Source organism: Somniosus microcephalus, chromosome 13, assembly GCF_052327205.1.
Source record: "Somniosus microcephalus isolate GS21.2 chromosome 13, FLI_Smic_1.0, whole genome shotgun sequence".
In the NCBI taxonomy this organism is placed as follows: domain Eukaryota; kingdom Metazoa; phylum Chordata; class Chondrichthyes; order Squaliformes; family Somniosidae; genus Somniosus; species Somniosus microcephalus.
In genome coordinates, this window is record NC_140999.1 from 43,214,341 (window position 1) to 43,226,676 (window position 12,336).

Consider the following 12,336-nt stretch of genomic DNA (forward strand, 5'->3'; position numbering starts at 1 on the left):
TGGCGTCTCCTGCGCTCTTCCTTCTCCGCGGCTCAATGGCGTCTCCCGCGCTCTCCCTGCTTCTCAATGGCGTCTCCCGCGCTCTCCCTGCTTCTCAATGGCGCCTCCCGCACTCTCCCTACTTCTCCGCGGCTCAATGGCGTCTCCCCTTGCTTCGCCCCATGGACCCTGATCAGCCCGTGATCCCTGGCTGTGCTCTGCGCGTTCTTCTTTTGATATTTTTTGACGCCGCTCAGTCTAGAACCCGGCTGTTTCTTACCCTCTCTCTCCGGTTGCTTAATTTTTCCTCGACGCTGCTCGGTGTTCAACCCCTGGCTGCGCCCTGCGCTCTTCACCCTCTGTCTTACCCCGTCGATACTGCTCGGCTCTCTCTCTGCCGTCGGGCGGCTCCAGCCGCCGCTGCTCGGGAAGGGTCTGCTCCGGACCTGTCGTCGGTTTCTTACTGCTCGTTGTGGCTGGGGAACCAAGCCCGGCTCTCCACAGCCTCCCTGGCGAAGTTGGATCTCTGCCTGACTGTTGGGCGGTTGCTTGTGGTTGACGCCCGTGTTCCTGGCCTCGACTTTTTTTTTCCTTTTATGTTGCAGGTAGATTCGAATCGACACTCGTCGCCACTCTTGGCTCCGTGGTTCAGTGGATAAATAATCACACGGATGCTGTACATTAACAAATAACAGGTCTTTACTGGAGTAGGGTAATCTCTAGACTGGGGTACAGAGGCATGTGCAAAGCTTATATACCGGTGTGATCACTGCCGGTACTACAGTATACAGGAGCTGTAAATAGTAGTTCTGACTTAACTCTTTTTATTTGAACCCAAAAAAAAATCCGACTGTAAATAAACAAAAGTTCAACTAAGTCTTAATAAATCAAATTAAAATTTGGTTTTCCGAATTAATTATGCACTCCAGCCCCCGCGGCGCCCACGGTACATACACTACAAGGACCAATTGATAGACAGCCAAGTGTGAAATGTCTGAACTTCAAACAGTTGTATCGCAGCACCCTCTCCTCTCTCCAGTAAGGATTGGTGTTGTGTGGGGTGCATGGATGTCCCCAGAATAGAGATCAACTGGGGCGGGTACAAATGTGTTCAGGATTGGGCTTGGCTATGATGCCCTCTGTGGATGGATAATCTACCACCAGGGCCAATAGCATTGCAGTCTGAACCAGGAGCATAATGCCTGGGACTTTTAAGTGCTAGAACCCTGCATAAATAAAGCAGTTTTTAGGTCACTTCTGACCTAGTATGCCAGTAAACTCTGGTATCTATTTGCCCTTTATTTAATTGTAATAAGTTCATCTTCATTTTTCTTCTACATTATCTTCCCTTTTCTTTTTTCCTAACCAATAACCCCAAAATACATGTTATTTGGTCATTATTTCACTGCTGTTTGTGGGATCATGCTGTGTGTAAATTAGTTGCTGCACGTGCCTATGTAACAAGTGATTACATTTCAAAAATAATTTGTGGGCTGTGAAGCACTTTGGGATATCCTGAGGACATAATTGCAGGATAAATACGTGTAGGGTCTTTGTTGCCTGAAGGCACTGACTTGTATTGGGCTATGGTTTATGGCTGCCCTTTGCTCCTTTGGCCAAGTGACCATTCTTTATGTGCAAGCAAATCACTTATAGCAAAATGACTCCTATTCTGTTTTATTTCCCTTCCAAGCCTGTTTAAACTTGACAGAAGTTGGTTACTTTAAGCTGAAAATTGCTGGACATCTGTAATATGGAGGGTCTGCCGGCAGGGGGGTGGGGGACCTTGCAACCCCTTGCTAATCGCCGAATCGTTGATTCCCGGGTTGCCTCACCTGAGGAGCGGGATTTGGTGAGGCAAAGCCGGGCGCCTGTGATTGGTGAGCGGGGCCGGGAGCTTATGATTGGCGAGCGGGAGGCCGGAAGCCTGTGGCGGGCGGGAGGTGCCGGGAGTCTGTGATTGGCTGGCGGGGGGTGCCGCGGGCCTGTAATTGGCGGGCGGGAGGTGACGGGAGCCTGTGATTGGCGAGCGGGGAGCGATGGCTGCACGGTATGGTCTGTTGCTGGGCCGCGGCTCCGTTAGGGCCGCATTGCTGCAGGGTGACCGACTCGGCAGAGTAGTCGCTAATGGCTACGCCAAGAAAGCAGGTGAGCGGAATCTGCACAAGCTCCGCACCGGCCGCTCGGGCACGACTCTGACCTCGGGAAGGCCGGCTGCTCCTGAGACAGCGGATCAGCCCGAGTCCGGGGAGAGCGACCCCCACCCCCTCCCCGCCAAAAGTCTGGGCCATTAATGTGCGGGGCAGACAATAACAACAATATGAATTTATATAGCGCATTTTAACGTAGTAAAAAGTCCCAAGGCGCTTCACAGGAGTGTCATAAAACAAAATTTGACACTGAACCACATAAGGAGAAATTAGGACAGGTGATCAAAAGCTTGGTCAAAAAGGTAGATTTTAAGAAGCGTCTTAAAAGGAGGAGAGGTTGAGAGGTTTAGGGAGGGAATTCCGGAGCTTAGGGTCTTGGCAGCTGACAGGCACGGCCACCAGTGATGGAGCGATCAAATCAGAGGTGCTCAAGAGGCCAGAATTGAAGACCCCCCCCCCCCCAGTCTGAGCAGTACCTGGGGAGACAGCCCCCCGCCTCACCCCCAGTCTGGGGCTTGAACCCACAGCCTTCTACGTAGCCGCACAACAGTGGCCGCACTTCAATGCATTGGCTGTGAAGTGTATCAGGAGGTCTTGAGGATGTGATAAAATGTTCTTTTAATTTGAGGCAAGAGCACTACCAACTGAACCAAGCTGATACGTTTCCTTCACGCCTAATATTTTCTTTGTATAATTTCAGCTGTCAAGGGGAAAGGGAAGATGGGAGTTAAAGAGGCTCTGCAAGGTCCAGAGGTTTGTACGGATCCCGTCATCCTGACCACGCACGCTGTGGGAGTCAATATCTACAAGCAAGGCAAAGACCCAGAGCTGCAACCGGACACCGAATACCCTGAATGGTCAGTATTACCCTTTACCTGGATATAGTATCCTTGTTTTCTTCCGTCAGATTGCCCCTTGGTTGGGCACGGGTGCTGGCTCCCTATTGGGCGAGGGGGTGCTGGCTTCCCATTGGGCGAGGGGGTGCTGGCTCCTAGCTGTGGTAGCAGTTCCATGGGAGGTGGTGGCTATCCTCTGGTACAGGAGTCATCCATCGAGGCTATCCATTGTTGTTCGCCATTACAGCGCTTTATCTTTTTAATCCAATCCCTGTCCTTTCTCCATATGCTTTAATACCCTTACTTCCCAAGTATGTGCATCTCTCCCCTTTTAAGCCTTCAGTTGATTTCCCTTCTAATGCAGTGATTTCCAGATCCCCTCAGCCCTTTATTTGAAGAAGCATTTCCTGATTTTTAACCAGCTTAACATGAATTCTGTCCCCTCGTTGTAGATACCCTTTATGAGAAGGAAGAATCATCCCTGCCTACTGTGTCAGTTCACTTCATTATTTTAAACGCTCCTCACTGTGTCCAAGTTGTATGAGTGTGGATATAGTGTGTCAGAATATTGGGGCAGGGAATGTGACATCGGCCGTCTCAATTTCTCTGCTCCCCTCTCTCACTCCAACCTACCTCCCTCTGAACTTGCAGCACTCCGTTCTCTCCGATCCAACCCTAACATTAACATTATCATTAAACCTGCTGATAAGGGTGGTGCTGTTGTTGTTTGGCGAACCGACCTCTACCGTGCGGAAGCTGAACGCCAACTCTCCAACTCCTCCTCCTACCTCCACCTGGACCATGACCCCACTAGCAAACATCAAGCCATTGTTTCCAAAACTGTCACTGACCTCATCTCCTCTGGAGATCTTCTCTCCATGGCCGCCAACCTCATCATCCCCCAACCCCGCACAGCCCGCTTCTACCTCCTTCCCAAGATCCACAAACAGGACTGCCCTGGTAGACCCTTCGTTTCAGCCTGTTCTTGCCCCATGGAACTTATCTCTTCCTATCTCAACTCTTTTTTCTCCCCTTGTCCAGTCTCTTCCCACCTACGTTCGCGACTCTTTCGATGCCCTCCGTCACTTTAACAGTTTCCAGTTACCTGGCCCCACCCGACTCCTTTTCACTATGGACATCCAATCCCTCTACACCTCCATCCCCCACCAGGACGGCCTGAGGGTGCTCCGCTTCTTCCTTGAACAGAGGCCCAACCAGTCCCCATTCACCACCACTCTCCTCCGCCTGGCTGAACTTGTTCTCACATTGAACAACTTCTCTGACTCCACTCACTTCCTTCAAATTAAAGGTATTGCTATGGGTACCCGCATGGGCCCTAGCTATGCCTGCCTTTTCATGGGATATGTGGAACATTCTTTGTTCCAGTCCTACTCAGGTCCCCTCCCTCGCCTCTTTTTCCGGTACATCGATGACTGTATTGGTGCCGTTTCCTGCTCTCGCCCTGAACTAGATAAGTTCATTCACTTTACTTCCAATTTCCACCCTTCCCTCACCTTCACATGGTCCATCTCCGACTCTTCCCTTCCCTTCCTTGACTTCTCCGTCTCCATTTCTGGCGATCAGCTTTTGACAAACATCCACTACAAGCCCAATGACTCTCTCAGCTACCTGGACTACACTTCCTCCCACCCCGCTTCCTGTAAGGACTCTATTCCATTTTCCCAGTTTCTCCGTCTCCGCCGCGTCTGTTCTGACGATGCCACCTTCCATACCAGTGCTTCCAACATGTCTTCCTTTTTCCTGAACCGAGGATTCCCCTCTACTGTGGTTGACACGGCCCTTGACCGTGTCTGTTCCATTTCCCGCAATTCTGCTCTCACCCCTTCCAGAACCATGATAGGGTTCCACTTGTCCTCGCCTTTCACCCCACCAGCCTCCACATTCAACGGATCATCCTCCGCCATTTCCGCAACCTCCAACGTGATCCCACCACCAAACACACCTTCCCCCTCACTTCCCCTTTCAGCATTCCGAAGGGACCATTCTCTCCGCGACACCCTGGTCCACTCCTCAATTAGCCCTGCACCTTCCCGTGCAAGCACAGGAGATGCAACACATGCCCTTTTACCTCCTCCCTTCCCACTGTCCAGGGTCCCAAACACCCCTTCCAGGTGAAACAGCAATTTACTTGTACTTCTTGCAATTTAGTATACTGTATTCGCTGCTCATGATGTGGCCTCCTCTACATTGGGGAGACCAAACGCAGATTGGGCGACCGCTTTGCGGAACACCTCCGTTCAGTCCGTAAGGGTGACCCCGAGCTTCCGGTCGCCTGTCACTTTAATTCACCGTTTCACTCCCACTCTGATCTCTCTGTCCTCGTCCTCTTACACAGTTCCAATGAAGCTCAACGTAAGCTCGAGGAACAGCACCTCATCTTTGATTAGGCACTTTACAGCCGTCTGGACTCAACATTGAGTTCAACAATTTCAAACTATAACCCCTGCCCCCATTTTTCATGCTGTATGATTTTGCCATTCCCATTTGCAACATTTTATCTTTCCTGCCTCCTACAAAAGCACAGTATATTCCTTCAATTCCTTCCTCCCCTCCCCCCTGTCTCTGCACCTGCTTAATAATACCTGTTACATCTCCAGCTTTTTCCAGTTCTGATGAAGGGTCCCAGACCTGAAACGTTAACTCTGTTTCTCTCTCCACGGATGTTGCCTGACCTGCTGAGTTTTTCCAGCGTTTTCTGTTGTTATTTCCTGAGTTCAAATCCCACTAGGGTAAGTGTGAAATTGAATTCAATAAATCAGGTTAACCTTGAAAGCTGCTGATTGCTGGTTCACTAATGTCCTTCAGGGAAGGGAGTGTGCCACCCTTACCCAGTTGGGCCTACATGTGACTTCAGTCCCACACTACGTGGTTAACTCTTCATGCCAAGTCACTACAGAGCACGACCTGCACCACCATCACCTTGGGCAACAAGGGATGGGCAACAAATGTGGATCTGACAGCATTGCCCACGTCCCAAGAGCGCCATTAAAAAAAATCTTATGCACAGGATACCTGGACCCTGACATTAATCAGGAGCAGATACCCAGCTGGATTTATTTTTTATCCTCCCCCACTGAGATAAGTCGTAGTGCTGCCTGGCTGAAATCAGCTAATTCAGCACAGATTTGGTATTGGCACCTGCCTGGTCCCTGTGGCTCAGCTACTCACTGTGCAGTGAGTTTACCCGCTGACCCACCAGGGGGAGCCCCTGAGCTGGAGTTTATTTAATGGCCCAGAAATTCGGGTCGGGGGCTTCCCGCGGGTGCAAGCCCCCGACCTGCACTTACCTAGCGTGCCGGCTGTTGAGCTGTGGGCCCGCGTGGGATTCCGATCCTGGGCCTCCTCCAACTGCCGGCGCACAGTGCTTGCGTATCCCAGGGGCGCAGTTAGTTCGATGCATTCCCGTGGATCACGTGGGCCATGGAGAGCCAATGGTAGCAGGGAATGCTTCATTCATAAATTTGACAGGAAGAGCTGTCAAACCTATAAATACTATAAGCCCCAAAACATCACTAAAATTTCAAATAAATTTTTTAAAAATCACATTTTTAAAATAACTATAAATTACATGAAATAACTATTTTAAACTAATTTAAATTTTTGAAAAAATGAATTACATTTTCTAACGGGGCTAAAAATAAACTTACCTTTCTTTAAAGTATTTAAAAATAATAAACCTGTGGAAAAAATGTTTTAATTTTAATTAATTCACCACTTACCTTGTTAAAAGCAGGCCTTGCGCCTGCTTTTTAAAAGTGTAACTGCTGGAGACTTACCCTCCCGGAGAAACCTGCAAAATAAAACGTAAGTTCGATGCGCACGCGCTGCCTCTCCGGCGCACGCGTTCCACCTGTCAACCCCTTCTTTCAGGGGAACGGAAGTGCTGGTTTCCCGCGCAGTGCATGCACGAAACCGGCACTTTCGTTGGGCCTACGGGTGAGTACCCCGTGCGTACTCATGCGTTGGGACCCGAATTTCTGGGCCATTGTGTAATTGGATGCTTTAAGCAGATGATAAATGAATTCTTTTAATAGATGATTTCTTGTAGGTTGTTTACCCTGAATCTTGGACCCCCAAAGAGTCTGGATGAGCTAGACCCAGAATCGTGGGAATACAGGAAAAGGATAAGAAAACAGCACATGTGGCAACACAACAAACTCCACAAAGGAAAGAAATTCTAGGAAAAGCTTATGGACAATGAGCCCCAAATAACCATTTCCCCAAAATGAGGAATGTCGTCTGAGGAGAGAATTCGAACAGCAGCTGTCCTGGATTACTTGCACTTCAAACCAACAGCCAGTAACAGGGCAGTGCTGTGAAGGGATTGAGCCTGGGTTCCTCAGCTGTATGCAATGTGACTCAGTGATACACAGGGAAAGTGTGTTTAACACTTTCATTTACTGATGAATGATGCAAAATAAAAGTAGCAATTTTTTTTCTAAAGTATTTTCCCTCTTATCCTCTTCACTCCACTCCAAAAGGCCCTGACGCTCAGAGGTACGAGTTCTACGGTCCCTGACTATTGCTGGGGTACGAGTTCTACAGGCCCTGACTATTGCTGGGGTACGAGTTCTACAGTCCCTGACTATTGCTGGGGTACGAGTTCTACAGTCCCTGACTATTGCTGGGGTACAAGTTCTACAGGCCCTGACTATTGCTGGGGTACAAGTTCTACAGGCCCTGACTATTGCTGGGGTACGAGTTCTACAGGCCGTGACTATTGCTGGGGTACGAGTTCTACGGTCCCTGACTATTGCTGGGGTACGAGTTCTACGGTCCCTGACTATTGCTGGGCTACAGGTTCTAAAGGCCCTGACTATTGCTGGGGTACGAGTTCTACAGGCCCTGACTATTGCTGGGCTACAGGTTCTAAAGGCCCTGACTATTGCTGGGGTACGAGTTCTACAGGCCCTGACTATTGCTGGGGTACGAGTTCTAAAGGTCCTGACTATTGCTTGGGTACGAGTTCTACAGGCCCTGACTATTGCTGGGCTACAGGTTCTAAAGGCCCTGACTATTGCTGGGGTACGAGTTCTACAGGCCCTGACTATTGCTGGGGTACAGGTTCTGAAGGCCCTGACTTGCTGGGGTACGAGTTCTAAAGGTCCTGACTATTGCTGGGGTACGAGTTCTACAGGCTCTGACTATTGCTGGGGTACGAGTTCTACAGGCCCTGACTATTGCTGGGGTACGAGTTCTACAGGCCCTGACTATTGCTGGTGTACGAGTTCTACAGGCCCTGACTATTGCTGGGGTACGAGTTCCAGAGGCCCTGACTATTGCTGGGGTACGAGTTCCAGAGGCCCTGACTATTGCTGGGGTACGAGTTCTGCAGGTCCTGACTGTTGCTGGGGTACGAATTCTACAGTCTCTGACTATTGCTGGGATACGAGTTCTGCAGGCCCTGACTGTTGCTGGGGTACGAGTTCTACAGTCTCTGACTATTGCTGGGATACGAGTTCTACAGGCCCTGACTCTTGCTGGGGTACAAGTTCTACAGGCCCTGACTCTTGCTGGGGTACAAGTTCTACAGGCCCTGACTCTTGCTGGGGTACGAATTCTACAGGCCCTGACTATTGCTGGGATACGAGTTCTGCAGGCCCTGACTCTTGCTGGGGTACGAATTCTATGGTCCTTGACTATTGCTGGGATATGAGTTCTACAGGCCCTGACTATTGCTGGGGTACGAGTTCTACAGGCCCTGTCTATTGCTGGGGTACGAGTTTTACAGGCCCTGACGATTGCTGGTGTACGAGTTCTACAGGCCCTGACTATTGCTGGGATACGAGTTCTGCAGGCCCTGACTCTTGCTGGGGTACGAATTCTATGGTCCTTGACTATTGCTGGGGTACAAGTTCTACAGGCCCTGACTCTTGCTGGGGTACAGGTTTTACCGGCCCTGACAGTTGCTGGAGTACGAGTTCTATGGTCCCTGACTCTTGTTGGGATACGAGTACTGCCAGCTGTTAGAAAAATTGCATTGGCTACAGAATGAATGGTCCCTTTGATTGGCTAATTGCAAATGTCAGTCCATTATTTAAGAACGGTTGTAGAGACAAACTAGGAAATTATAGGCCTAATAGTCTAATGCCTATTGTGGGAAAGTTACTAGAATCTTTTATTAGGGACAGAGTGACTGAGCACTTGGACAAATAACTGATCAGAGAGCCAGCATGGTTTTGTAAAGGGCAAGTCCTGTCTAACGAACCTAGTTGAATTTTTTTGAGGAGGTAACTATTGTGGCAGATAAGGGAGTGTCTATATATGTTATTTATATGGACTACCGGAAGGCATTCAAAAAGGTTCAACATAAGAGACTGTTAACAGACATCAGAGTGCATGGAATTGGAGGCAACATACTGACATGGATGGGGAATTGGTTAGGAGGTAGGAGACAGAGAGTAGGGATAATGGGTATGTGCTCCAATTGGCAGGTTGTGACTAGTGGTGTCCCCTGGGGATCTGTACTGGGGCCTCAGCGTTTCACTATATTTATAAATGACTTCGATGAAGGAACAGAGAGCTGTATATCTAAGTTTGCTGATGGCACAGTAAATAGTGTAGATGGGAGCAGAAAGTTGCAAAGGGACATTGATAGATTAAGTGAGTGAGCAAAACTGTGGCAGATGGAGTTCAATGTGGGGAAGTGTGAATTTATCTACTTTGGACCTAAGAAAGATCGCTCAGAGTATTTTCTAAATAGAAGTGAGGAGCTGAGAGATTTAGGGGTCCAAGTACAGAATCACTAAAAGCCAGTGGACAGGTGCAAAAAATAATTCAAAAGGCTAATGGAATGTTGGCCTTTATGTCAAGAGGGCTGGAATACAAAGGGTGGAAGTTATGTTAGTTATACAAAGCGCTGGTAAGACCCCATTTCGAGTGCTGTGTTCAGTCTGGGCACCGCACATCAAGGAGAATGGATTGGCCTTGGAGTGGGTGCAGTGCCGATTCACCAGAATGATACTGGGGCTGAAAGGGTTAGATTATGAGGACAGGTTGCATAGTCTAGGCTTGTATTCCCTTGAGTAAAGAAGATTAAGGGGTGATCTAATTGAAGTGTTTAATATGATTAAATGAGTTGATAGGGTAGAAAGAGAGAAACAATTTCCTCTGGTTTTGGGAGTCCAGAACAAGGGGGCATAACCTTAAAATTAGATCTAGGTCATTCAGGGGTGCTGTGAGAAAGCACTTCTTCACACAAAGGGTGTGGAAATCTTGAAAACTCTCCCCCAAAAAGCTGTTGAGGCTGGTGGTCAATTGAACATTTCAAAACTGAGATTGATAGATTTTTGTTTGACAAGGGTATTATATGTTATGGAACCAAGGCGGGTAGATGGAGTTAAGATACAAATCATCCATGATCGAATTGAATGGTGGAACAGGCTCGAGGGGCTGAATGGCCTCCTCCTGTTCCTATGTTGCAACTTGTCAGTCTGTGAATCAGCCTGCGATTCCTTCCGCCTGGCACTATTCTCCAAAAGGAGAGCGAAGATATGAAAGCAACAACCATCAAAGAACATCAGTAAACGAGCTCAACTGAAGCATGGATGAATACAGAAAATGAATTTCCCGACACACACGAGAGTGAACCCACACTTCAGAACACTGCTATTCCACTGTGACATTTCCGATTCCTACACCATCTGGGGTGCAGAGTTGTTCAGTTGGTTTTGAATTATGGAATATTTCTCTACTAAGACGGTGTCCATACGGCTGCACATTTCATGCAGGCCGCGTGCAAGAAAACCAAAGAAATTGTGGACTTCAGGAAGTCTAAAGGCGGAAGTCACACCCCCATCCACATCAATGGGGCTGTGGTGGAAAGGGTGGCCAGCTTTAAGTTCCTCGGAGTCCACATCACGGAAGACCTCTCCTGGTCCCTCAATACCTCCTCTCTGGTGAAGAAGGCCCAGCAGCGCCTATATTTCCTAAGGAGGCTGAAGGGATGTAACCTGTCACCCCTGATCCTCTCTAACTTTTACCGCTGCACAATAGGGAGCATCCTGACGAACTGTATCACAGTATGGTATGGCAGCTGTAGCTACTATGACCGGAAAGCCCTGCAGCGGGTAGTCAAAACTGCCCAACGCATTACCGGCACCCGGCTACCGACCATAGAGCACATATACCAGAAACGCTGTTTACGGAGGTCACGGACCATCATCAAAGACCCTACCCATCCCAGCCACAGTCTGTTCACCCTCCTGCCATCTGGGAGACGCTACAGATGCATTCGCACCCGTACGACCAGATTTAGGAACAGCTTCTTTCCCAGGGCTGTCATCCTACTGAACTCCACAAATAAACTCTAAAGCCTGCACATCTGCCAATGCACTTTATTATGGTTATGTTTATGTTAATGTATTACAAGCCAAATGTATGTTGAATGTTTAAATGTCTTAATCTAAATGTACACTCTCGGGAGCCGCAAGCCTACATTTCGTTGTACTGCACTTGTGCACTAACAATGACAATAAAGTTGATGATTATTATTATTATTAGTGGTGAGAGGGGAGGCACTAATGTCGTCTCTACTGCTGCGGAACCCAGAGCCCAGCAGAGGATCAGCTTCGTTTAATGGATCAGTTAAGTTAGATCAGTTTGGGCGAAGAAGGCCCATTTCATCTAACCTTTTCAGAAGACCAACAATACTATTTTTCCAGTACAGCGCAGACAACAATGTGCATTTGTATAGGGCCTTTAATATAGAAAACAAACCATGGTGCTGGGCAGGGGGAAGAGGGACATCAATAAAAGGAATAAAGCAATGGATGTGTGAGAGTGTAACCTTTTGAGATTTTGGTCGAGGTATTTTGGGCTAATTTATATACTGATGTTGCTATGAAGTTGATTTGGGTCACAATGGATCAACTCCCAGGAACACACAAGCTGTCTGGGTTGTTGATTAGGCCAATTAGTTGGGTCTGTTGTGTCTAATTGATAGAGATTGATTGCTATGAGTGGTCAACAATTCCATTATCATTATATCATTTGACTACCAGGATGGTAGCTACATAGAATTACATAGAATATACAGCACAGAAACAGGCCATTCGGCCCAACTAGTCTGAACATAACATAAGAAATAGGAGCAGGAGTAGGCCAATCAGCCCCTCGAGCCTGCTCCGCCATTCAATAAGATCATGGCTGATCTGATCCTAACCGCCAATCTACTATCACAGAACCATCTCCTGAATCTAACAGAATTAGATACACGAAATAGGAGCAGGATCAGGCTACACGGCCCCTGGGCCCAGTCTGCTACCCACAGGGCCATGTCCGATCCGAACCTAGACTCATGTCCAAATTCCTGCCCGCTCCCCGTAACCCTTAATTCCCTTTACTTCTAG

At 48.4% G+C, this 12,336-nt stretch overlaps 1 protein-coding gene across 2 annotated transcripts; it reads left to right on the top strand.

The window, feature by feature from the left end:
• The first annotated feature begins 235 nt into the window (after window positions 1-235).
• On the top strand, window positions 236-7,432 carry mrpl54 (mitochondrial ribosomal protein L54). Of its 2 annotated transcripts, none has more exons than XM_086004839.1 (3): window positions 236-1,859; window positions 2,830-2,986; window positions 7,035-7,432. In XM_086004839.1, the coding sequence occupies exons 1-3, from the start codon at window positions 1,733-1,735 to the stop codon at window positions 7,165-7,167; spliced, it is 417 nt and encodes a 138-aa protein (XP_085860965.1). In that variant the 5' UTR covers window positions 236-1,732; the 3' UTR covers window positions 7,168-7,432. The 2 variants fall into 2 exon arrangements, with proteins under 2 accessions (XP_085860965.1, XP_085860966.1); XM_086004840.1 differs by lacking the exon at window positions 236-1,859 and adding an exon at window positions 1,977-2,127.
• The last annotated feature ends 4,904 nt before the right edge of the window (window positions 7,433-12,336 follow it).

What these genes read in the sequence shown, in the direction of transcription:
- mrpl54 (XM_086004839.1), top strand. Translation starts at nt 1,733, where the DNA reads ATGGAGGGTCTGCCGGCAGGGGGGTGGGGGACCTTGCAACCCCTTGCT. An exon ending in AAGCCGGGCGCCTGTGATTG is followed by an intron (nt 1,860 to 2,829) that starts GTGAGCGGGGCC and finishes GTATAATTTCAG; the next exon opens with CTGTCAAGGGGAAAGGGAAG. An exon ending in GACACCGAATACCCTGAATG is followed by an intron (nt 2,987 to 7,034) that starts GTCAGTATTACC and finishes GATTTCTTGTAG; the next exon opens with GTTGTTTACCCTGAATCTTG.